Source organism: Triturus cristatus, chromosome 9, assembly GCF_964204655.1.
Source record: "Triturus cristatus chromosome 9, aTriCri1.1, whole genome shotgun sequence".
Lineage (NCBI taxonomy): Eukaryota > Metazoa > Chordata > Amphibia > Caudata > Salamandridae > Triturus > Triturus cristatus.
This window is the reverse complement of record NC_140592.1, coordinates 376,557,789-376,585,224: the sequence shown is the minus strand read 5'-3', so window position 1 is coordinate 376,585,224 and position 27,436 is coordinate 376,557,789. Positions and strand designations below refer to the sequence as shown.

The 27,436-nt window shown below is 44.9% G+C and overlaps 1 protein-coding gene across 1 annotated transcript in view; it reads right to left on the bottom strand.

Annotated features, from left to right (window-relative positions):
• The window catches only part of LOC146797983 (transmembrane protein 87B-like), a 416,123-nt gene that overhangs the window by 144,978 nt on the left and 243,709 nt on the right, over positions 1-27,436 (bottom strand). The window contains exon 13 of the mRNA XM_085625212.1: positions 5,627-5,720. Within this exon, the coding sequence (XP_085481338.1) occupies positions 5,627-5,720 (94 nt within the window). The remainder of the gene's footprint in view (positions 1-5,626; positions 5,721-27,436) is intronic.

Below are 27,436 nucleotides of genomic sequence, written 5' to 3'. Positions count from 1 at the left end.
AGGACTGTCAAACATGTGATGAACAACTGTAGTGTCAAACAGGGTACGTTTGCTCGCTGGAATCTTCCAAAGGGCTCTGCAAAACCAGGATAATATTTGTTTCTGAAAATTAGACCAAGGCGGTGATATGTATATGATCATTAATGAGGTGCAAAGAACAATGCAGCATCTTATTCTTGTTGGTAGCCTCCCTAAGTAGTGTTATGCCTCGGCCAGAGCATTCAAGTAACGGTGAACCCACTTGTTATAGGCATGTATAGAATCCAGCAGCTTGGGAATCACCCAGTGATTCCAGAACAGAGGAGCAATGTGACTGCTTCAAACAAGACACAACCTACATCTGTAAGCCTTGGCGGGCACGCAGAAGGGTATGTCACAATCTCGTTGGTCTAGCATGCCTAAGATTTGCAGCAAGACATCCCTGATGACTTCCGGCCATTGGCGAGTGTGCATTAATTCCTTGCTTGTGCTCAGATTATCTATTGCTGCCTGAAGACACTGCATGCAGTATGTGTAAGCCACCCATACAGCAGGCCTTACAGCCCTAAGGCAGGGTGCACTATACTACATGTGCAGATATGCCCCTGTGATATCTAAGGCGATTCCTAGATATTAAAAGTTAACAGGAAGCCTTTTTAAATACATGTGCTGGTCACTGGTGATTACGAGTTCCACAGCTACATGATGGCTTAATTGAAGCTAGAGATGTTTGGTATCAAACACCTCATATTAATAAGCACACACTGATTACAGTGGTGGGTTTATTAATACATGCCCCCAGGGGGCATTTAAGAGGTGCCCCCTGAAAACCCACGGACTACTAGTGTATTGGATGACTGGTGTAGACCAGCCTGCCACCACAGAAAGGGTTTCTGATCCCCTGCAGGTGAAAGGCCAAGCTCTCTGAAGGAAGAAACAATGCCTGCTCCAGTCGGAGGTGTTGTTACCTCCTCTAAGCAGGATGAATAAGTAACCAGCATATCAAGGCAGGAGGCTTCAAAAGCCTCTGCTGCCTTTGATTTGTGATCCAAGGATTCCCAAGACAGGGAAAATGCTACCCCATGCCCTGAGCCCATTTAACACCAGAACAGGTGGGAAAATTAGCTAGGCAAAGAGACATGTTACCAGTCAGGCTAGTTCCATCCCTAAGGTGGGCTACCTGATGTGAACACAAAACATATAACTCTGCCATCTTGGTTTTAGCAGAATTAGACTTACTGGGTCAGGGATAGGCCCACTCCCCACAGGAAGTGGTCACATAGAGGGTGTAATCACCCTAAATGTAAATAGCACATTGACTACGACCTGTCACTCTCCTTAAAGCTCCTAATTTGTGCATTTAGGGGCACCTCTGATGCCAGGAATTCAGGTTCGACTGATCAAGAAGAAGAGGACAAAAAGAGCTGCGAGACAACAAGAACTGAAGACGGTTGTGGACATTCGGTGCCAAGCCCGGCCTGCACGAGTTTCGACAATCGTGACTGAGTGACTCGTCCTGCACCTGAGCAACTACCAAGAACCCCAGTAGACTGCCAGACCTTTGCAAATTGCCAGCAATCTCCCTTGGTGTACAGGAGTTACTCCTGTGCAGTCCGCAGTCACAGATAGCAGCAGAGTCCGGTTTACCGTGTTGCTGCTCCCCAGCCAGCCCACCGCAGCAGACCCCCAGGAAGAGGTGCCTGTGCTCCTTAAGGTCAGATCTGTCCCCCCACCAATTGAGAGGACACCAGGAACAACTGAACCGCACAGGACCAATCCCCGGGGTACTGGACCCCTTGCCGCAGCCAAGGCCTGTTTAAGTCCAGTCGGGACTCTAACACAGCACAGAGAGTGAGCAGCTGTTGAGGCATGCCAGCACCGCATAGACCCATTTCTAGAGTGGCCCAGTTGTCCTGATTTTGCACCCTCAACCGGCGAGACCGAAAACCGTCAGGCCCTAGAACGCACAGAGCCCAGCCGACCTTTCGATTCTGCACCCGAGCGCCCTAGCCTGGGTACCAACTAACCAGTTGTTCCCCCTTGTTCCCAGGACCCTTATGACCTGAGCCCACCTCTGGGAGCTTCAGGGCTTGTCCCCAAGTCCCCCTCTACAGCCTGTTTCTAGGAGGCCCCCTTCTTTTCACCGGTGTAGCGCACAAATCTACCAACCCGACCAGCACCTCTGCACTCGGATGCCCTAGGGAAGGTAACAAGTAACTGCTGGTGGTACACTGGACCTTAGCCCCCTAAGACCCTAAGTCCCGAAGGAGACCCCCCAGAAACCGACCATAAATAACTGTATGCAACATATGCCTTTTCTCCCATAGGAAAGCATTGCTGCATAAAGACACATTTAAGTAAACTGCTTACTTACCTGTAAAAATCAATACTTAAAAAAGTACTTGCTTGATAATGAAGTTCTTGGTATCAAAAGTTATATAAGAATCATCGACATATTTTTCTAAACCGGTCTCGGATTTATTCTTGAGTGTGTGTCTCATTTATTGCTTCTATGAATACAACAAATGCATAGCACTACCCTCCGAGAAGCCTAAACTGCTTGCCCACACTACCACAAAAGAGAGCATTTAGTGTTATTTTTGCCTCTGTAAACCAATAAGGGTTTCCTGGACTCTTTACACAGTGTACCTCATTTTGGTCCACTATATAAAGAGCCAGCTACCTACATCATGTTTTTTAAACATTCTCTTTTTTAAACTTCCCCAGCAAACAGGATGCTGAACAAAACTATTTCAGAGCCCAAGAAAAACATTTATTTGCCAAATCCATTAATCGCCAGAACAGCCCAGCTTTCATGTCTGCATATCTTGTACAATTTTCACATGTATGATGAAAACCGGATAGTTTAAAAGTTTGGGGAAAAAAAAGTCCACAACGTCTAAAGAACATACCTATATGTAGTCACCTGTGGTTTGACACCATCTTCAGAATGTGTTATTGAGCTATTGTGGGAGATCAGCTAAAAATTTGTCACAAATGTTTCAAAAGGCTACGCTGGTAAGAAAACATGCCCCAGGCTTCAACGATCGGCTCATCTGGAACAAGCGGGCCATAATCATGGCATTCTATGATATATTCAACCTCTTTGTCCTGTGCACTCTGTAGCACAGTGGTTGAACGCTCAAGAATGTCCTGCAGTAATTAAAATGAAGCTGTCTTGAGGGAACACTGTTTTATCAGAGTGAAGTATTCTGTTATCAGAAATATTTTCCTAGTAATTGAAAGCTTATGCAACACACCTCCAAACACGGCCATCAAAAGCATTGACCACATTTATGCTAGTGGCTCAATAAGTGGTCATTTTCGTGCAGGCTTGTAGCTGTCAAACTTTTAGCATATTTTGAGGCGGACAGTGCTAAAGAAGACCCGGGTTATATTTCAAGACAGGGGCAAGAAAACAAGGCTCATGCTAGTGGGAAATTGGGTGGATGGGTATGAGTGGGAAGGTAGGCTTACAGGATCGTGAGCCATCCTGGAGGAGGATCGAGAGTCACATCGGGAGAAGGATCGAGAGTTATCCGTGGGAGAAGGTTTAAAGTTATCCTTGGGCGGTGGATGGGAGTCGTCCTTGGGAGGAGGGTCGGGAGTCATGCCTGGGAGAAGGATCAGGAACCATGCCTGGGAGAAGGATCGGGAGCCATGCCTGGGAGAAGGATCGGGAGTCATGCCTGGGAGAAGGATCGGGAGTCATGCCTGGGAGAAGGATCGGGAGTCATGCCTGGGAGAAGGATCGGGAGTCATGCCTGGGAGAAGGATCGGGAGTCATGCTTGGGAGAAGGATCGGAAGTCATGCCTGGGAGAAGGATCGGGAGTTATGCCTGAGAGAAGGATCGGGAGTTATGCCTGAGAGAAGGATCGGGAGTCGTCCCAAAAGGAGGATCGGAAGTCATCCAGCTGGATACTTACACAGCAAGGATGGGTGGGAAAATAGAATCAGATAATCAGAGGGTAATTGTTCAGGGCCTAAGAGTCACTGGCAGGTAGCAGTGAGATGGTGGCGAGGTGCAAGCTTGTTGTGCACTAGATTATTTCTCCCCTCATAGGATTTGCAGACCTGAAAGACTTACTTCTCTCTTGTTGGGACTATGAAGAACATCATGCCGTAGAAAAATAGCCATTTTTCGTTCAGCTTAGATTGGGAAGCTAAGGTAGGACCACAACAAAGTGTTTATGCAACCATGTTCACAAAAACACTTAACTCCCCTTTCCAATGATACCTATGCATGTTGTGTTTTCTACTACAAGATTAGGGTTAGGCACAATGGTCGGTAATGGTGGAAGACTATGGACCTGGTGTTTACTTGTTACCTAAAGAAAATGGCAATGAGCTTGTCAGAAGGACATGCTGTTACTCTATACAGTTCTTTGTAGGGCTGACCACAACTCAAATGATGAGTCCTGTTGAGTTCCAAAGACTAGCATTACTACTTACTCTGTTTTGGCCTGATGGAAGCCAGATTTTTGTTCGAATGAGCAGATGTCAGTGCCAACATCTTTGAATGGAGCAACAGATGGAAATAATATTTATAATAATAGAAACGAAATACAAATTTGGCTTCCACCTCTTCCTTCAGCGGGACAGCATTTGTGAAGATCTACTTTGTGGCCACGGATTTCTGGCTACTTAAAACATTGAAAATCCAATCTACGTATTCATTTCTGGATCAATGTACCAGAATTCTCTTTCTGATTAATATTGGTCACTCTACTAATCCTATTCCTTCAGTTATTTGACTTTGTTTAACCCTTTTGGGGGGAAGGGGATAGTAGATTTTTTTTCTCCCCCAAAATATCTTGCTGCTGCCCTTCTGAGGAGAAAATTTCCCTACAGAAAATACTTATGGATGGTATCACTAACAAAACTGGTTTGTGTTGCTTGACCAAACTAAGCCTTTCGGGAATCTGTATGTAAATACAACCTTGGTGCTCAATTCCACACACTCTACTTAAAAGAAAATAATTTTTTAGTTGCCTCCACTTTTAAACTCTTGGCTGTGGTTATCCAGTCAGGAAATCTTAGCTGTGGTTAAGATGAACTATGAGCAATCCTGAATGGCAACATGACTCCCCTCTTTTGAATTTGAAAATTAAATAATTTTAGTTGAAAATTAAAAGAAGGTGTTTGATGAGATATGATTAGAATATTAACCAGTAATTTTGAAGAGGACTGTCGCCTTGCCTTTGATAACAAAGATTATCTGAAGTTAAACATGTCTTAGTAATAGATTACAAACACAAACATATTAGTCTTCATTCACTAAATATTTAGGGTTACACTCATTAGCAGTGCCACCATAAGCACAGGAGTTCCACTGGCCTTTGACTCCTAAACTAAATGCAATGTTGGGAAGAAAATTAACAATGGCATCTTGTTGAAATGCCATATGGTGTTCCAATCACCTTCTGAAGAGTTCCAGTAACAGACATGTTTGACTCTGTACCATTTCTCGAAAGGCCATAATTAGACAAGGCATATGAATGTATGAAAAATTAATACAGCACAATTTCACGCACTGATTTCCATATAACTGTCACCAAATTGATTGGTTTCAATTGCACTGAGGACACTTTTTGACTACACAAAGTCTGTGTTCCAATACTTAAACTTTCCAGTTTTGCCTCTTACCGATTTCACTCGGAGGATTCCTTCAATGATGGAGAATAAAAGGTAAAGCATCCCCACACCCAGCACTCTGTTTAGAAGGACTCCAAGCCGTGGCCTACAGAAGAAAAAACAAATGAATTCATAACATATACTACACTCTTCTTCTCTCAAACAACATATCACCATATGGTACATTTTCCCTTCCACTGGGCACATCACAGTACATTAATATTTTTATTCTCTGAAGTGGTTTAATTTAAACTGAGTTTAAAATAAAAATAGAATTGACAAATTGATAATTACTGGAATAGGAATGGCAGTTTATTTAAAAAGGTATAATTCACAAATGTGACTTTCTATCTATCCATAGTAAGTTGTATAAATAAAGAGAGCTGTAAGTATATTAGAATATTTGATACATTGTATAACATTGCCATAATTTTCTCTTAGGAGAAAATATCATTGTTTAGTATAATCTCTTAAACAAGTTCTAATTAGTTTCTTAATTTCACCAACATATAACATGATTGAGCATTCCAAGATCTTCTGCGCATAATTGGCAGTTACAGTCCTCTAGTTCCTTTCCCTCACATAGACCAGCAATAGCTACTAGGAGTTTAGTTGAACCTATAGCTTACATCTTCTATTTAGTTCATGTAGCTTACTATTTCAATTATGTATTTCTTGCCCCTTTCCAAACTTCCCAACTTCTCGTGGTTTAACCAATTGGCCATACTAAGTTTTTCACTGCCAATTGTAAACTAAAGGGCATGTTTGTGAAAGGATGCTTAGTTGGGGATGCATGAACAATCAAATTTGAAAGAGCGCACAATTCCCAGGTTTGAAATTCATTTCAGAGAATAACAATGTGAACTGTGGCAATGTAGGAGAGAGACTACATGAAGATTCATGCTGCACTAATTAATTTCTTTTTCTCTATAATGATAGCCATTGAAATGAGGAAGGGGCATAAGGAGTAGCATTACACTGACCCAATAGAAATCCCTACAGCTTATGTACTGATGATCTTGTGTCCATCTGCCTGCATCTGGTGCATCCAAGGCAAGCTATAAACAAGTCTTTGCTATTACTTTACCCTCTTGCAGCAGTGGTAATCCCCGCTTCTGCAATTGCTCTGGGAGGTGTTTTAAAAGTTCTTTGACTGCTTTCCTGTGGCTGTGGGTGTAAAGAATGAGGAGTGTATTTGACTTTGCGATTCTCTACTGTGTCACAGCCCCTTTCTCGACTTTTTGGCTTAGTATGTCCACCCTCTTGCTCTCCTTTTTAGAAGGGGGGCCCGTGGATGGTGGTATGTTTGGCTTCTTCCTTATTGTGGCCACAATGATAGAGTCAGCCACTGCATACCCCTTGATGTGTGTTAGGGCTTTTGAGGAGTGTTTGTATTTCTCCTCAATTCTTGGTGTTACTACCTTGCATAATGTTGGTTCCTTGAAAGCGTCCCTTCATTGATCCAGGATGTTTGGCAACATGGGGAGGTATTGTTTCCTGGTAGGAGGAAGCAGGCCTTGTCTTCTATTCTAGCTGTACTCTGTACCTCTCTCTATGACTGCATTGTACATAGCAATGTTGTTGGGCGATGATGACCTCAAGGAGTATGTATCGTTTGACTGCTCCGGGAAGACCGCCTCTGGGTCTCGTCACCGTTTGTTGCAGCTTTCGGCGTCTTGGAAAATACCTTGGTCTTCCATGTCTTCCTCATCATAGGGGAAATAACTCAGGTTCCCCTTCTTGTGGCTCGGGGGTTGCCAGACTCTCGAGCTGGCCATGCTCTTCTTCCTCTCCTACATGTTTCAACAGAATCCTGTATTTCTTCATGACGGCATCAAAATAGTTTTTCTTTTGCACTTTCGCTGTTATTACTGCCTCGATTGGTCTTTTCTTCTTCTCGATTCTGAGGGTTTGATCTTCGACGTAGATGGTTGCCAGCAGCCTTTTCCGCAAGGCCGGCATGGTCGCAGACTCCTTAGCCTTTTCCTCAAGCCCCTCACAGTTGCTGACTCCTTGGGCCTTCCCTTCCTTTCTTTGCCTTTCAATGGTGATGCTGAAAGTTTTTCAGAGGGACAATTGCCATTGGTGCTTCATTTTCAGAGCTCGTTGTGCTTTGTCGCCGAGGCAGTCTAATGTGGTTTTGAGTCAGAATTGTTTTGCTATTTCCCCGAATGTTGCTTGGATGTAACCTGGCTCTGCTTTTGAGAATCTCTCTATTTGCACTTCTTTGTTGACTGCTTGGTCTCTGCTTCCCCCATCTCCTCTACTTTGGTGTCTGATACTCTACCGGTGCTACTTCAGTCTCCTCAAAATTGTCCTCTTCCTCACTCGACAGTCTGAGTTCACTCAGCAACAAGCCTCCTTTATTTTGCACCTGCTTGCTTGTGTGTTGCACTTGCCTCATTTTTACCTTGTTCTTGGCCCTGAACTTGGAGCTCACTTCGCAGGTTTTAGTATCACGGTCCCTCAGCAGAGGTTGCAGACCTTGAAGTTGTACTTTACCTGCAAATTTTCGGTGCCACTGGGGGCAGAACCTAAAGGCTACATTATCCACGTCCCTGAGGAGTTCTCGCTCCTTGCCTGTGCATTCTCAAACTGCTTGATCAACGACTTATGCAGTCTCCGATGTCCTTCCATCACATTTTTCGGTGTTTTTGGTGTTCTCACCTTCTGTTGATTGCTTTCTTTGTTTTTCTGGTTAACGAACCGTAGGTTTGTGGTGAAACTTTTATCCACGCCTTTGGAGCTTTAGCAGTTGCTCCCAGACGGAAGAAAAAACAATCTGAAGACAGCGACCATGCACTGAGGTTTCCGGGGCACACATCTGACATCACAGGAGGATGGGCACCACACTAAATGGCTACATACTATGCCCAACAACAACAAAAAAAGGAGAGGAAAAAGGACTCACAAGAAGAATTCAGACTCAATCAGTAGAAGGCGGAATAATGCACAGCATGTGACTCCAGAAAAGGATTCATGCAGCAAAACCAGCATGACTAAAATGCTTCCATGCCTATGGGTTCCAAACTAAAATACTCAAATTTGCCCACTGCCTATTTGACTTTGAAAGATGGAAAAATCCAACAGTTGAGAATAGATAAAGGTATAGTTTTACAAATAAAGAAACCATTAGCCATCTAATATGCTTATGCCCAGAGGTCAAAGGAGATGACCTTTGCTAAAATCCCATCTGCACCGAGTAAACACCGCTTGTTGTCAATAGCAGTTGAGAAATGTTTTTATAGTAATTTAACTGGCAAGTGGGTTCGTAAAATTTATCACAGTCCTAATAAAATTTAAGAAGCAAAATCGTATTGGGCAAGTTTAATTGCTACTGCAACATTGTTCCTTGGTAAAACTGTTTTGCACTAGCCGATTGCCGCTGCAGCGGGCCTTTAATAGCCGGTATAGCCCGCTACGGCGGGCTATAAGGCTATAATATTGTGCAGCTATCTGCAAAAATATGGATTGTATTCTCAGGTTTTCTTTTTTTTCTTACTTTTACATATGCGCAAAAATCCAATATACATACACACTAAGTTTTTCAATAAATGTGCATTGTTCATAACAGTGGTTGGATTGTAACTAATCGACTTGTTAAACAGATTTAAACATTTTGTGGAATGTGACGGGGATCCAGCCCCATGAGGAGGCACCAGTAGTAAGAGGCAGAACTTGATCTTAGATTAAGATAAAAAAAAAACTAATGACATCACTGAAAACAAGAAGGGGTAAAGGGACACTATATTTAGGTGCTAAAATAACAAAAATTCATATTTAAAATCCAAAACCCTGAAATTCACCAGTTCTAGTTTAGTGAACTAACTATAGCTTGTCCCCCGTCATGCACTGCTAATGACCTAACAAGTGACACCACTCATGACATGTTAAATGACATCACCGATTACATCACTTATGACATCATCCAGTCATTGAGATAGTTTGTGGACTAAAACTAATTCAACAGGCAACACCTGTGCCCAATTTATTTTTAATCACCAATCAAGAGATAATAGACATAACCTTGGACTACGTGCTGGACACATAATATATGTATCAAGTCACATTGGGTGGGGGTTGTTACTTTTTTTCTTCTTTTTTTTTACTGGCACTCATGCACCAACAAACAAAACGCCTTCACAGACTTTAATGAGGTTCCCTACTTTTTAATACTAGGGCACCCTCCAAAAAGAGAGTTTGTCCTCTATTCACTTTAACAGGATCACGTTGTTAAAGACTTCACATAATCCACAATTTTAAGTGAAGAGATTGACAGGTATCTATTTACCACTGATCGGAAGCCTTCTATGAACAACCCTGTGTAGTTTGGTAACATACACTATACACATTCCTAAGATGAGCAAAATCTAATGAAAATAAAATCTATAAAATGTTTTATCAGCAGAAGCTTTGGCTTCTCACAGATGTTTTACAATGGGCGTTGACCACCTACTTTAAATCATGCCTCAGCAACCCATACTTTAAAACATGTCTCAGTTTTTACCTCGTTAGACATTGAGTACTACATGCACTCCAGACTTTACTGATTTGGAAACGGTGCACAATATAATTTTCAATATGCAGAACCACACTTGCCTGCATGGCTTACAGAATTTATATTCTATGCACTCACCTCTGTCTAGGACTATTGGCTCTTTACGAACAGCTTTCTGTTTTTTAAACTGATCTAAGAGTTTATGGAGTTACATGAATAGCAGTATCATGAATTATGCCATTTGAGATGTAATCACTGATGTAAAAAATTACATAATGTACCATATCACAAGTGATGTAATAGCCTAGGTAATAAGAAGTGCATAAGAATGCTTCAATTATAGTTAGTTCACTAAATATATCTAGCAAATTTCAGCAGGTTTCCAGTGCACAACATCTTAGCCTGGAGGCTTGGCCCTGTGCCTCAATTTCATCAATGTGAGAAAGTGAGTTATTGGTTGGACAGGATGGTGGTCCTTCTTGGGCAATACGGCCACTACTGTCCATCTACTAGGCACCAAGTAACCGGTTGCAACATTTGACTGTCTCAGGTTAGCAAGGTAGAATTCCAGCAACGGGGAGCTTGGAGCTCATCATGCAGCTCCCAACTATTGATATGTTGTGGGTGTCCTGGGTGGGCACTAGGGAACCCACAGTAAAATAATCGCCATGTCCCGCTAAAAGTGCTGGGGAGTCAGCAAGTGCCTTGGGGCTCCCCTACGAACCATAATATGTTCCACCCAAAAATAAATATAAAAAGAATAATAAATAGGCGGCAGATCGGGGTGTGGCTTGGCGTCGACAGCAATAGCGGCGTAGTTTCGGAGCTCCGACAGGGCCTGCGGCATACCCTGCCAAATTCGTTCCAAATCCGTCTATCTGGGGCAGGATAAATAAGAAAGAGGCACCGGAATCCGAGCAGCACGAGAGGAATCGCTTTAAAGCCTTCAGCTGATTGCGACCGCCGAGGCATCACAGCGGTGCCGGAAACGAAAGCGGGGCATCAGCAGCGACTGAGGTGGGCGGAGTTGCGTAAGCTGCCAGCTGCGGCTAGAATCAAGGGCCAGGACCTGGAACTACGTGAGGGCCGTGGTTGCAGGCCTGCTCCTCCGGGCTGCGGCGCGGTAGCTGTGAACCTCCCAGGAGCGCCGACGGAACGTCGTGACTGGGGCCCTCTTCGTGGTGAGACTCCGGGAGGCTCGTGGGAGACTTCCTCCATCTCCCCTAAGGGTGCGGACGAGCAGCCCAGCAGCACACATCCAGGTTTTGGAACGGGGTGCTGGGACATGGACAGCTACCTCTAAAGGCTCCATTGCAATACCGCATCTGAGGTGAGAGTGGTGGGAGAGGGGGACAGGAAACCTCCAGCCGGCGTTTATTGAGAGGAGGCACTTTGGAAGGATTTCAAGCGGACGCCCCACACATGTGACCCTGCGCCCCCCCCCCCACCCCCATGCACCGGTATACAGCCTGATATAGCGGACAGCTCTGGCACAATAAGGACAGGCGCTGCCTCTGTCTACAAGGGGAGACAACAAAGGCCAAAACGCCAAAGTTGGGCCGGTGGCTGACCGAAACTACAGACATTCTGTCATCCTGGCCCATGGATGTCAGGCTCCATGAACGCCGAAGATAGCCTGGAATCGGATTTTGAGATTGAGGAGGGAGAGGAGTAGATTTATGAACGACACAGCACAGCAAGGACTGGGAGGCACCTCGGGGGGGGGGGGGGGGGGGGGAGGGGTAGGGGGGGTTTGCTGGTGCCTGAACTGAGGTGGGCTACAGACCGGGAAAAAGCGGGACTCTCCGGCTCCACATACTTCCAAAGACAGCGCTCATCACGCTACAGAAGTGACGAGGCTCCCCTCCTTGGATGCCACACTGGCCGCCGTGAGGCCCACGCGCTAGCATGACGAAGCCCAACGGCACTGCGGCAGCCATCCAGCTTAACAAGATGGATAAATATGCAGACCCTCGAAAGCTTGCGGTCTCGGATGGAACAAACGAAGATGCCGCACCTGCAGAGGAACCATCTCTGGGATCCATCATGGCGGCGATACAATCAGTCGGTACCAACCTAGAGACGAAAATCGATAAAGTCACAATTGAGATGAATCTTATGAGAGCGGCCATGTGGAAAACCTCCGACAGAGTCACGGGTACGGAAGGGAATGTCGAAGTGCTCCAGTCCGCAACACGCAAATTGGAGGACAAGGTCAAGCAATTAGTTCAATACAAAAAAGGGATTCGAGGTCTATTGTGCCACCCTTGATATAAATTCAAGACAGTTGACTCATAGCAAATTTACGCCAACGGTGAATTAGTATTGGTAAGCATGTGAGAAACAGATACAAAAAAATGAAGACAAACAAGAGGTAAGAAAAAGAGCTTGATCTAAGGATAATCAGCATCCCATCATTACACTCTGAAAGTGCCCAGTGTCATCATCTGGGGTACCAAACAACTCTTCTCAGCAACCTCTTATAACATCGAGGTCATACGAATGAGTTGTATCCTCTTATCAAGAAATCATCACGGAAAAGAGGAAAAAATAGAAAATATTTGGAGTGCAATGAGACAAAAAATGTATTTTTTGTGTTTTTCAGTGTTCATAAAACAGAATACACAATTGACGAACACTAGGTATCTATTTCTAACATGTGCCCCATCAATCGTATTTCTATCTAAAAGCAGTGTGAAAACAAAAAGAAAGAAAAGGCAGTTACACAATGTTTACTGCTCACGATTCGGTCGACATGTTTCAGCCTTCGGGAAGACTCTCCCTGGCTTTCTTCAGGACCTCATGCTCAAAGCTACTAATTGTAGACTTTGAAAAAGAAGAAATGGGTTACTACTATACCCTTGTAGTTGTTTTCCAATTCCTCAATGTGATTACTGATGTTAACTGACATCTAAAAACAACAAAGAAATTAGTTACATTGGGAAATGGATTCATGCAGATAATCACATGATATATCTTCGTACGTCTGTTCCCCCATTTTTCTGCAAATCCGTAAAAAAAAATTTTTAATGATCATGCTTACCAAACATCATATGAGGAAAAAGCCCCACCTCACTCGGCACCAGCTCAAGTCAAGAAAGAGGCCCCGCTCTGAAAGTAAACGTGAGCCAAATGAATAAACCGGTCTTTAAAACTAAGGAACGGTGAACTTCTCAGAGAAGACAGTAAACGCTTGACCACGTCCTTCACTCATTAAGTGATAGGGGCCAGAACGTGTCAGCGGATCAGCCATTGGCATCTTTAAAAACAATTAGCTAGGTCTGGCATATAGATAACACAGCGCATCTCCATGTGTGAAAGAGCATCTAAAGTGACAACATCGATCCGGTTTGAAAAGATGTTCAAATTGCAACGTGGCAAGAGCTATTCATATCGAGATACTTAAATAACTCAAAAAATGAATGAGTAAAGACATGGTTCTAAAAACCAATTTAACGAGTATCTACATGAATAAAGTTTCAACTATGCAATACAAATTGCGGGGTGATGAAACGCCACCAAGTATACAAAGGATATTTAAAAACCGGGCTAGCGATCCATACCTGTCCGTCGGTACCTCCGGCAGGGACTCGTACTGGGATGGAGGTACCGGACGTGAACGGATGGTGTGGTTTTATGTCGTATTGAAATTGCCCAGCTGTCAAGGATCAGCGAGAAACGCCGTGAGATCTTCCGGCGCGCAAAGCGTGACGTATGGCGTACAGACCTCCGGGACCAGTATGGGCAGTATTTTCGCGCCGAGTTTGGCGAATCTCTACGTCCATACTTTTGAGCAAGAACACATTTTGACCACATCGAATCCATTTTTCACATCGATCCGCTTCTGGAAGCGGTATATCGATGATGTTTTAACTGTGTGGCGCGGTAGTTTGGAGTCCATCACTGCATTCAAAGAGTGGCTTAATACTAGAAATGATTTTCTAAGATTCACAGTGGAAGTGGGAAAAGACAGGATAACTTTTTTAGACCTGTCTATCTTCGCCACTCCCACTGGTCTACAAAGTGAACTGTACCGCAAACCAATGGCACGTAATTCACTACTCCGCTTTGACAGCCAACACCCCAAATCTCTCCGAGAGAACCTGCCTTACGGACAATTCCTCCGTATCCAGAGGAATTGTTCTACTCGTGAGAAATTTGAAGCACATTCTGAAAATTTGAAACAACAACTTCTTGAGAAGGAGTATCCAAATAAACTGATTAAAAAAGCTTATAAAAGAGCATCCAATAACAACCGAGATGCTCTTTTAGAACCCCCAGTGAGAAAACCCACACTAGAGCGGTTAACCTGTGTTACTACCTTCTGTACTCTAACCAACATGATTCAAAAAAGTGTTTGTAAACACTGGCGAATTTTGAACAGCCACGCTGACAAGATACCATTACCTCTGTTTTCCTTGAAAAGAAGCACCAATCTAAAGGACATATTGGTCCACACTCGCCCATGTGATCAGAAGCATTCGGCAGATACCACCTTATGGGGTTTACCTCCGGTTCAGGGCCATTATCCGTGTGGCTCCTGTGCCGTTTGCCCACAAACCCAAGCGTCTAAAACTGTTGACATTGGCACCACCAAACCATGGGTGCAAAAGAGTTTCACAAACTGTAATAGTGAAAACCTGGTGTATCTCATTACATGTCCATGTCCGTTACAGTATATTGGCATGACAACGAGGAAAGTAAAACTACGGATGCAGGAACATAAAAGTACATTTAGATGCAGAAAGACCATGACGAAACTGACAAAACACAAGGCCATGATGCGGGTGATTTCAATTGGACTGTGCTTGAAAAACCTTATATTCCACCACATGTGAGCGATGTGTCCAATTTCCTTTTCCTACGTGAGCAGAGATGGATTTTTAAATTGTCCAGTGACGTACATGGTCTAAATGACGCAATACCATGGATGTCATTAAGTAAGAAGTAACATTTTGACAACAGTTGTTCTGAACTCTGATGTCAGTATCTGATCCTGTGTAAAAACAAGCGCCTATTCCATTCCTGTCACTGAACACACCACTAGACACTCTGCATTAATTATGATTAGAGAAAGGTTCTGTACCAACACCCGGGTTCTCTCTCTCTCGACATAAGGCGCTTTTCCATCCTGCACACAACCTCCTTTTCTTGCACACACAATTCCATATAAGACATGTGCCGGCCCATAGGAGTTGTTGTACTATCACAATTATTAGTCCAAATTGTGAATAAACATAAATAATCAACTTCCCAATAGGGATCTTCCGATGTGTGGAAATAAGCAATATTCACAACCTTTTATTTTGGTATTTTATCATAAAGAAGCTTGGTGTCACCTTACATGACGGTGTTTACCACAATAAAGTTTTTCTATGGCGCGTTTTGAACGAAAAAGACACAGTTTCTGTTAAAACTACAATTACCAGCCATCGTGACGTTTTTTTGTAGTTCTATTGTAGTTCCGCCATACGTCACGCTTTGCGCGCCGGAAGATCTCACAGCGTTTCTCGCTGATCCTTGACAGCTGGGCAATTTCAATACGACATAAAACCACACCATCCGTTCACGTCCGGTACCTCCATCCCAGTACGAGTCCCTGCCGGAGGTACCGACGGACAGGTATGGATCGCTAGCCCGGTTTTTAAATATCCTTTGTATACTTGGTGGCGTTTCATCACCCCGCAATTTGGATTGCATAGTTGAAACTTTATTCATGTAGATACTCGTTAAATTGGTTTTTAGAACCATGTCTTTACTCATTCATTTTTTGAGTTATTTAAGTATCTCGATATGAATAGCTCTTGCCACGTTGCAATTTGAACATCTTTTCAAACCGGATCGATGTTGTCACTTTAGATGCTCTTTCACACATGGAGATGCGCTGTGTTATCTATATGCCAGACCTAGCTAATTGTTTTTAAAGATGCCAATGGCTGATCCGCTGACATGTTCTGGCCCCTATCACTTAATGAGTGAAGGACGTGGTCAAGCGTTTACTGTCTTCTCTGAGAAGTACACCGTTCCTTAGTTTTAAAGACCGGTTTATTCATTTGGCTCACGTTTACTTTCAGAGCGGGGCCTCTTTCTTGACTTGAGCTGGTGCCGAGTGAGGTGGGGCTTTTTCCTCATATGATGTTTGGTAAGCATGATCATTAAAAAATTTTTTTTACGGATTTTCAGAAAAATGGGGGAACAGACGTACGAAGCAAGATATATCATGTGATTATCTGCATGAATCCATTTCCCAATGTAATTAATTTCTTTGTTGTTTTTAGATGTCAGTTAACATCAGTAATCACATTGAGGAATTGGAAAACAACTACAAGGGTATAGTAGTAACCCATTTCTTCTTTTTCAAAGTCTACAATTAGTAGGTTTGAGCATGAGGTCCTGAAGAAAGCCAGGGAGAGTCTTCCCGAAGGCTGAAACATGTCGACCGAATAGTGAGCAGTAAACATTGTGTAACTGCCTTTTCTTTCTTTTTGTTTTCACACTGCTTTTAGATAGAAATACGATTGATGGGGCACATGTTAGAAATAGATACCTAGTGTTCGTCAATTGTGTATTCTGTTTTATGAACACTGAAAAACACAAAAAATACATTTTTTGTCTCATTGCACTCCAAATATTTTCTATCTTTTCCTTGATGATTTCTTGATAAGAGGATACAACTCATTCGTATGACCTCGATGTTATAAGAGGTTGCTGAGAAGAGTTGTTTGGTACCCCAGATGATGACACTGGGCACTTTCAGAGTGTAATGATGGGATGCTGATTATCCTTAGATCAAGCTCTTTTTCTTACCTCTTGTTTGTCTTCATTTTTTTGTATCTGTTTCTCACATGCTTACCAATACTAATTCACCGTTGGCGTAAATTTGCTATGAGTCAACTGTCTTGAATTTATATCAAGGGTGGCACAATAGACCTCGGATCCCTTTTTTGTACTGAATATTTAGAAAGGGGGATTAGGAATCCTTGAAGGTCTCTAAAGATTTTCCCTCAGACCCTATCTGTTTTGTTTGTTCAAGCAATTAGTTCGCCAACACAGAGAAATGGCACTGCACCTGGATGATCAAGAGGGACGAGCTCACCGTAACAACATACGGGTGGTGGGGGTTCCTAAAAGGACAGAGGGGCCCAGCGTGGACCTCTTCCTTGAATATCTTATCCTACATCATTTAAAGCCCAAGAGACTCTCTCCACTGTTCTCCATTGAAAGGGCGCACAGAGCCCCAATCCCGAAGTCTAAGCCGGGAGGACCACCACGCACCATTATAGCACGATCTTGAACTTCCGTGACCGAGACGCCATCCTGCAGGCAGCCAGAGTCACTGGAGACCTCCAATATGACAACGCGACGATCCGGTTCTTTCCAGACTTCACCTTGAAGGTGCAACGAGAAAGACGCTCCTTTGAGGGCATCAAACAGGCCCTCAGAGACAGAGGATTTAAATATATGATTTTCTTCCCAGCTAATTTGAAAGTCATCGACGGAGAAAAATCCTGTTTTTTTACGACGCCTGAGGAAGTGCAACAATGGCTGGATGGAGGTCCACTCAAGTCCCAACGCCGCAAGGAAGAGATGAATCGCGAAAACGCCGAGTATCACCCTAAGGACTCTTTACACAAACGCATAGGAGGGCGACGCTCCCCATCAAGATCGAGAAGTTCCCGATCTGCCAGTCCTGGCGGTGACACGACGTGTATCGTAAAATGATAAGGCTGCATGGCTGTGATGGTCTGTAATCATCTCTCTTATGATTGATATGGGGGATAGGTGAGGATGAAAGTGGGAAATTCCTGCCCGTAGGACGATATCAGACTCCCCTCTACCAGACTGAATCTGCACTGGTAGTATGCTAGTGCACAGTAGAAAGTACAGTATTCAAACTATCCCTTAATGTATCTTGGTGTTGCTGTAGCCCCGGGAGGAAGAGACTGCTGGGTGCCAACGCCACACGACCTTACGTTTAATGGGTTTTTCTCTAGGGACCATAAGCACTCTGCTATTGGGGTGGTTCGGTAGTTTCAAACCTACTAGGCAGGGATGCAGGGAGGGGGGTTGATTTTCTCAGAGTTAGGGTGGGTATGGATTTTAACTGAGTTTACAGTATCTATGGCTGCATGCACCCGCAATACAGATGCAAAATGTTTTTTTTGTGTATGAATATGTCCAGATTTGGCAGGGGTGGGAGAATGCAGATACCGGCTTCAATAGAAGTCTACTCGCAACTCGGGAATGTTTTATATGTTGATGTTCTTTTAGTTCTTGATCTGCTCATATAGAAGTACAGTCACTATGACAAGGGGTGCGCAATGACTTTAATGTCCGACATGGTACGAGGATTAGCATCCCTAATGTCTTCATCTAATCCAATGACCCAATGCACCAAAAGGCCAGCACTATCACTCCTCTCCTAGAATGTTAATGGCCTTGGAGACAAGATAAAGCGTGCATTAGTGCTCCAGTATCTCAAACGCAACTCCCGGCGGTTATAATGCCCCAAGAGACACACCTGATGAGCTCCACGTGTAAGGCACTTGATAGGTGGGGGTTTCACTTACAATCCAATGGGAGGGGCGAATATTTATTGTTGTGTCGGTTTATGTCCCGCCGGCCCTGCACTCCCCCGCTCTTCATGATCTGGGTAAATTCCTCCTAACACTGCCAGGCGGAGACCTCCTCATAGGGGGAGACTTTAATATGACTGTAAATGACGTACTAAACCGCACACCGAGCCGCTCGCAACACCGCACTACTTCCCCCCTGGTAGACTTTATGGAGGCGCACGCCCTACTGCACATCTGGAGGCGCCAAAATCCGACAGAGAGGCAATACATATTCCACTCGGGAGCGCATAACAGCCACTCCCACATTTATTATGTACTTACGGCCATGGACGATCTGGGGAAGATGGGGTCGACCACACACTTACCCAGAGGGATTTCGGCTCACTCCCCGGTAAGAACAGAAATCAGTGCACATTGCGCTACTCGGGGACGTATATACCCCATCTATCCTGGGTTCCTCCTAAATTCTAAGATTAAGAAAACATTAACTACAACAACCGCGCAATATTTTCTAGACAATGAAGCTTCCGTTTCCTCTTCGCTAACGCTTTGGGAAGCTTATAAAACAGTAATACGGGGTCAGGCTATTTCCCTTATAGAGAGGCATAACCGTGAAAAAAGGAAAGAAACAGAGGCGTTGGAGAAGGAGGTTCAGCGTTTAGAATCCCAACATGCAGCTGCACCCGCTGACGAGACTTCACATGCATTACGCGTGAAAACACAGGAATACAAGGTGCAACTCTGGGCTGCCACTCAGTTTCGTCTGCAGACGGTCCATCATCGGGTCTATGAGTCCGGAGACAAAGCGGGCAAACTTCTGGCCAGGCTAGACAAGAACGAACCGGCACGCAGATGGGTAGCACAGGTTAGAACCGACAAGGGCACACTCATGTCGGACCCACAACAAATTGTGGATACGCTGGCGCGACATTGCGAGAAAGTATATACGTCCACAAATGCTACCACTGTACAAGAAGCGCTCGCATTTTTGCACGACATTCATATGCCACGACTCACGCCACAAGAATCTGAAACTCTAGAAGCCGACATTACGGTAGACAAACTCACAGTCGCCATCTCCAAACTACAATCGGGCAAAGCCACGGGCCCCAATGGAATCCCGATAGAACTGTATAAACACACAGCGGAGAAGATAGCCCCATATTTGCTAAAAATGTTTGAAACCAGTCGCGACATAGGAACACTCCCCAGAGATCAACGGCTGGCAACCATTGTAGCCATCCATAAACCTGGCAAACCGGCAGAGTACTGCACATCATACCGCCCAATTTCCTTAATTAATGTTGAAGGTAAAATCTTAGCCAAAACTTTGGCGCTCAGGCTTACCTCCACCCGGATCAATCCGGCTTTATGCCGGGCAGGAACACGGCACTGAACCTTCGACGCCTTCATGGCGTATTTGGTCGGAAGCATACTCTTCGGGAAGATGCTGCGGTCCTCTCCTTGGATGCGCGGATGGCCTTTGACTCGGTGGAATGGGCCTTCCTATACGCAGTCCTTCAAAACTTAGGGTTTGGACTAAAATTCTGTTCTTGGGTCCGTCTACTATATACTGCTCCGATTGCACACGTAGTAGTTAATGGTCACATATCGAAAGACTTCACCCTAGGCAAAAGAACATGACAGGGCTGCCCACTGGCGCCCTTATTATTTGCATTAGTGCTCGAACCGCTGGTGGCATGGATAAGATGGGACCGCATGGTTCGCGGTCTAAAATGGAATGAGGAATGGGAGGATCGCATCTCTTTATATGCAGACGACGTACTATTATATATAGCCTCACCTACAAGGTCGCTGCATGCGCTTCTTAATATCTGTGCAGTATATGGCTCTGTCTCCGGCTCTGCTATCAATTGGGATAAGTCAGTACAATACATATTACATGGCCCACCCCCGCGTCTCCCGAGAATCTGTAAGGTCCAAATAGTCACGGACAATTTTAAATATCTGGGTATATATATATAACCTCGGATTGCGACACATTACTAACAGTTAATTTACAAGCCCCTCTGCAACGACTAAAATGTGATATTCGGCATTGGAAGACGCTACCGCTCACTCTGCTTGGCAGAGCGGCTTTATTTAAAATGATGGCCCTGCCCAGATTCTTATATGTCATGCATAATACCCCCTACCCAATTCCTGACTCATATTTTAGAGCGGTTAACTCGGAGGTGGTGGCCCTTTTATGGGACGGCAAACCGGCAAGAGTAGCAGCAAGCAAGTTGGCGAGGAGTTGTTACGATGGAGGAATAGCCCTCCCGGATAGCAAAGCGTATTACTGGGCTTCGCAGCTTACGGTCATTAATCAATGGCTTCATGTGCCGGAAACAGACCCAGCTTATCACCTTGACAGAATGGCTCTAGGGAGAGGCGGTGTTAATAGAGCACTATACAGCATCCAGAATGCCCGTAACCATGTACGCCCCGCATCGCACACCATCCGCATCTGGCACACGGTAAACCTGGGATGGACTGATAAACTTACGAGACACACACCCTTATGGGATACACGCAAACTGGGGATACTGGGCAATAGCAAAGGGTTTCAGAAGTGGGATCTGATCGGCATCTCCCGGCTGGGAGATCTTTGGAAGAACGGGAGGGTTGTCAGCTTCACCCACCTGCAAGAACAGTACTCAATGGCTCCAGGCGAATGGTTTACGTATTTACAAATTAAAAACGCGATAGACACGGCCCTCCCCACAGACGAGACGCTTCCAGAATCCTCCCCATTAGAAGACCGACTGCTTACTGACTTCCTCCATAAAAAAGCGACCTCATTGACGTATAAAAAAATCATTAACAATCGACCAGACCCGCTCGCCCAACTCCAGGACCTTTGGCATTCCGATGTGGGAAGACATGGACGACCCTGACTGGCGTTAGCGTCGCCCAAAGCAGTAGCAATCTCCTCCAGACTGCGTTTGGTACAGTTTAAAATACTTCACAGGACCTATTACACCCGGACGGTACTACACAAAATGGGAAGGGCCCCTGACCCGAGCTGTCTGCGCCTCTATGGGGGCAGGGGTACTTACGATCACACCTTATGGGAATGTCCCACACTGATGCCATACTGGGAGGAAGTGGTAGACATAATAGCAGAAGTCACCAAGAAACAGGTCCCACTTGAACCCCAGTGTTGCATTCTTAATGTCTGGGGCCCGACAGATCTCACCCATGCCGAACGCCTATGGGCCACAACTGGCATGATATTGGCTAAGCGCAATATAGCGCAAAAGTGGGGTGTGGGCATGGTACCAACAATACTGCAGTGGTGTAGGGACATGGATATGGCCATGGTGGCGGAAAGAGCAGTGTTCATAAATAGGGGGTTTCCCAGCAAACGGGCCAGGGTGTGGGGAGGATGGAATGAACACAGAGGAAACATTTGTTTGCCCCCAGAAGAAGATAGTGATTCGGGTGAAGACATGTAATGCTATGTAGAACCTATGTATGTGAGTAGAATCGTACGATAAGTGACTGTACAAAAATGACATCATGATTGTGTAAAACACATGCAGATCTGTATTGTTCTAATGTAATTTGAATAAAAAGTTTAATTAAAAAAACAACAAAAAAACAATGCAGTATTATCAAATGTATGATCGCAGAAAAAGAGGTTTTCAAATCTAGAGGTTGCTCCAAGAAGTGGAATAGGAAATGGGGAAAGTGGAATGTTTACAGGGGTGATTTGTGCGTCTCACCTGCCATGGAAATGACAGAACGCTGATGGATCAGGAGAGATACAGATGGCTGAGTGAAACCGAACTTTTGATTGGTAAACTTTATAGACAACATATGTCTGAACATGTAATGATTGTTGATCTATATGTGACTGATGTTGCTTTTCATTCTAATAAAAACTGTAAAAACATTTTTTTTTTAAATAAGCGGCAGGAGACGCTCATTTATTATTCACTGATCCTTCCAAGGAGCGCCCCATAATGTCCTGCAAGGGCTTTTCAGTCATCCTGGTGGTGGCCCTAGAAGGGCAGGGGCATCACCATCCAGTTTTAAAAGTTCTGGAGAGCTGGAAGAAGCATAGCAGCAACCCGCCAGCATAAAACAATAAATAAAAAAACACAAATTAAGTCTCCTGGGCCATTGAATCCATGACCAAGGAGCTCTTACCACATTTCTTTTCAAAGCACTTTGAGATGGAGCTCTATGCTCTTCAGCTGGACTGCAGAGACCCCTGGAGTTTGGTTCTGTGGCTGCACTTTGTGGCCAGAAAAATGTTGGAGGAGACTCAAAATTAGTTTAAAAAAAAAATAAAAAAAATACTGCATTCGAAATTTTTTGTAACAAAGCCAGGCCCAGGCAGCCAGACCCTGCGCCCAACAACCCACCAAGCACCGCTATGGACATCTTACTTTACTTTTGCAGAAAACATAGAAATTCACAGAAGAAAACACAGGTTACAGTAATATTATAGTTAGGTGAATGTCAGTGACAACGTTATCGTTTTGAACAAAAACAAAACAAAGATATTCACTAGTTATAGTTAGGAGAGCCAACTATAACTTGTGCCCCTGCTATACACTGCTTATGTCCTATGTGCCTACAATTGCCAAAGCCTCTGAAGAGAAGTGGGGACACGTCGAAACACGTCAGGCATCCATGGTAAACTGAACTGCTTAAAGTTATCATTGTGCTGGCGGACTGTATACCATAAAGGCTCTTCATGAGCATGTTGCCGCTCGAGTGCTCCTTGTATGTTGCGTACTTTGGAGCTTTGATAAATACGCTGTACACCCTGCCGCGAAGGAGCACCACCCCAGGATGTGGGGGCCACGCGGTCTGTTATCGAGCAGGCCGACTTCGTGGGGCAGCAACGGATTTAGCATATCCACCCGCACACCAAGGCCCATCTGGGGGCTATGAATGTTACAGCAGCAACATTGCGCGCTCCATCTGGAGACAAAGGACACTACAAGGTCCATACTGCTCTGCTACTCTCGGCAGAGCGTCCCATGCATTGGAGCATTTAAATGATGAGGCGGTGTCCTAAGCGCCGTCAATTGCCAAAGCCTCTGAAGAGAAGTGGGGACACTTCGAAACGCGCCAGGCATCCATGGGTATTGAACTGCTTAAAGTTATCGTTGTGCTGGCGGATTGTATACCATACAGGCTCTTCATGGGCATGTTGCCGCTCGAGTGCTCCTTGTACGTTGGGTACTTTGATATATATATATATATTCAGGTTCAAAGTCTCACCCTTGCTGCTGCACTCGGGGCGGGTGCTTTTAACCGCTGTTCGTGGGGGTGAGGTCACGATAATAAATTCAGGCTACAGGATGCGAAGCACTCTCGGGACAGTTTTCAAGTTGATTTAATGATGCAAATGCATTTCGGCATATCAGCCTTCCTCAGTGCATATCAACTGACACTTTCACATAATGTCTGTTTAAATACATTAAAGAATAATTTCATTGGAGGGATGTATATTCACAGCAAGTAACGAAGGACTACGATAGTTCAAGGTCCATATGCCTTTTCCTTAGCTGCCATGTCTGTGTGTGCTGGTTTGGATGAAAAACAGATCGTTTTTAACTCTGAATGAGTCTTGGTCTTTCATAGACGATTTTGAAAGCAAATGCAGTTACACTCACATGGTGCATGATTCAGCCTCAGCGGTTAAAAGCACCCGCACCGAGTGCAGCAGCAAGGGTGAGACTTTGAGCCTGAATGTAATTCTGCTTGCACCGCCGAATAAAGAATGGCGCAACATCCTACCAGCGCTGCTGACAATTATTCAAATTGTAGGATTGAAGTAATCCATACGGAAATCTGCAGGATGCCAAACCTTTCTTTTTCTGGCAGGCGAGGGACTCAACAACATCATGGCACGCAATATGGGGACATCGCAACCGGACTAACTTCGAAGGGATGAATCATGCACCATGTGAGTGTAACTGCATTTGCTTTCAAAATCGTCTATGAAAGACCAAGACTCATTCAGAGTTAAAAACGATCTGTTTTTCATCCAAACCAGCACACACAGACATGGCAGCTAAGGAAAAGGCATTTGGACCTTGAACTATCGTAGTCCTTCGTTACTTGCTGTGAATATACATCCCTCCAATGAAATTATTCTTTAATGTATTTAAACAGACATTATGTGAAAGTGTCAGTTGATATGCACTGAGGAAGGCTGATATGCCGAAATGCATTTGCATCATTAAATCAACTTGAAAACTGTCCCGAGAGTGCTTTGCATCCTGTAGCCTGAATATTGAATATGCTACTTACCAGTATGCATCTGTTCTTGGCATGTAGGGCTGCTGACATTCATATCTGTGCATAGATCGCCGCCTAGTGTTGGGTCCGGATGTTTGCACGTTGTTGTCCTGGAAGAGTCTTCGAAGTATCCTGAGATAGGTGACTCCTCCCCTAGACCACAGTGCGCATGGGCATCCTCTCCATCCTCAGATTGTTTTTCGCCATTGTGGCAGTGATGGAGTAGATACAGAAAGTGATGACCAAGCTTACAGTAATTCTGAGAGCTGCAGCTGCTACAGGCGCCGGGGAGGAGGGAGGGCGATATGAATGTCAGCAGCCCTACATGCCAAGAACAGATGCATACTGGTAAGTAGCATATTCAGTTCGAGGCATGTGGGCTGCTGAATTCATATCTGTGCATAGAATACATAGCAGTACCTCCTATTAGCGGCGGCCACCAGTGCCAGCTGCAGCGGTCTGAAAAAGAGTTTTGAGAACAGCCTGTCCTACAGCTGCCTGCTGTTTTGATTGCACATCTACACAATAGTGTTTGGTAAATGTATGTGTAGTGGACCAGGTGGCTGCTCTACATATATCATGCAGGGGAATGTTTCCTAGGAAAGCCATGGAGGCCCCTAACTTACGTGTTGAGTGGGCTCGTGGGGGAATCGTTAATGTGCGTTTAGCCTTTTGATAGCAAATTTGAATACATTTAACGATCCATCTGGCTATACCTGCTTTGGAGATAGCGTTACCTTTGTGGTGTGGCGCAAAGGCAACGAAAAGTTGTTTTGTCTTCCTAAAGATCTTAGTCCTGTCGATATAATACATGAGGGCTCTCTTCACGTCTAGTGTATGGAGTGCTCTTTCTGCGACAGTTTGTGGGTTTTGAAAGAAAACAGGCAGTTCAATAGTCTGATTCATGTGGAACTGCGATACCACCTTGGGCATGAATTTGGGGTTGGTACGTAGTACGACCCTGTTGGCGTGAACTATAAATGGCTCTTGAACGGTTAGTGCCTGGAGTTCACTAACTCTTCTTAAAGAGGTGATCGCTACTAGGAAAGCTACTTTCCAGGTAAGAAATTGAAGCTCGCATGAGTGTAGAGGTTCAAAGGGTGGACCCATCAGGCGTGTGAGGACCAAGTTGAGGTTCCACATTGGAGCCGGTGGGTGGCTTGGTGGAATGACTCGTTTGAGTCCCTCCAAGAATGCTTTGATGGCAGGCACTCTGAATAGAGAGAGGTGCTGCCTAGTCTGCAGATAGGCTGATATTGCGGTCAAATGGACACGTATAGAGGTGTACGCCAGATTGCATCGGTATAGGTGTAAGAGGTAACAAATTATGTTTCGTATGGATGCGTCTAGCGGGTTAATGTCATTATTAGTACAATAAATGACGAACCTTTTCCATTTGGCTGCGTAGCAAGCTCTGGTAGTGGGTCTCCTGGCCTCCTTAATGATGTCCATACAGTCAGGTGGCAGGTTTAGGTAGCCAAACTCTAGGACTTCAGGAGCCAGATCGCCAGGTTCAGCTGTTGCGGATCTGGGTGCTGAATCTCTCCATGGTTCTGCGTCAAATGCGCGGGTTTGATCCGCAGCCTTTGATGCGGCACCACGGAAAGTTCGAGAAATGTGGTGTACCACGGCTGGCGTGCCCACGTTGGAGCAACCAGGACGAGTGTCAGGGAGTGTTGTCTGAGTTTGCGTGCCACCAGCGGTATCAGTGGTGCTGGGGGAAAAGCGTACGCAAATCTGCCGGACCAGTTCATCCATATCGCATTGCCCTACGACTGCGGATGTGGGAGCCTGGCAGCAAAGCTTTGGCATTTTGCGTTTTCGCTTGTGGCGAATAGGTCTATCTCTGGATGACCCCACTGCTGGAAGTACGGTTGGAGTACTGATGGGTGTAACTCCCACTCGTGCATCTGGTGGCTGTGTCTGCTGAGCAGATCCGCCAGCTGGTTGTCCTTGCCGGGGAGGTGTTCTGCCATAAGGAACATGTTCCTCTGAATGGCCCACTTCCACATGCTCTGAGCCAGATGAGACAACTGTGGAGGGTGTGTTCCTCCCTGCTTCTGTATGTAGTACATGGCGGTCATGTTGTCCGTCCGGATCAACACGACTTTGTTGCACAAGTGTACTTTGAATGCTTTCATAGCCAGGAAGATTGCCATCAGTTCTAGAAGGTTGATGTGCATCTTCTTTTGTTGTGTTGTCCATAGTCCCTGCACTGTGTAGTGGAGTACATGAGCTCCCCATCCCTGGAGAGACGCGTCCGCTGTCAGTATTATTTGTGGAACAGGCTCTTGGAACGGTCGGCCCTTGCAAAGGTTTTGTGGATTCCACCAATGCAGAGAGTTGTATGCCCGACCGCTCACCAACACTAGGTCTTTCAGCTGTCCTTGAGCCTGATTCCACTGACGTGCTAAGCACTCCTGAAGCGGGCGCATATGTAGTCTCGCGTGTGGGACTATGAAAATTCAGGAGGCCATCATG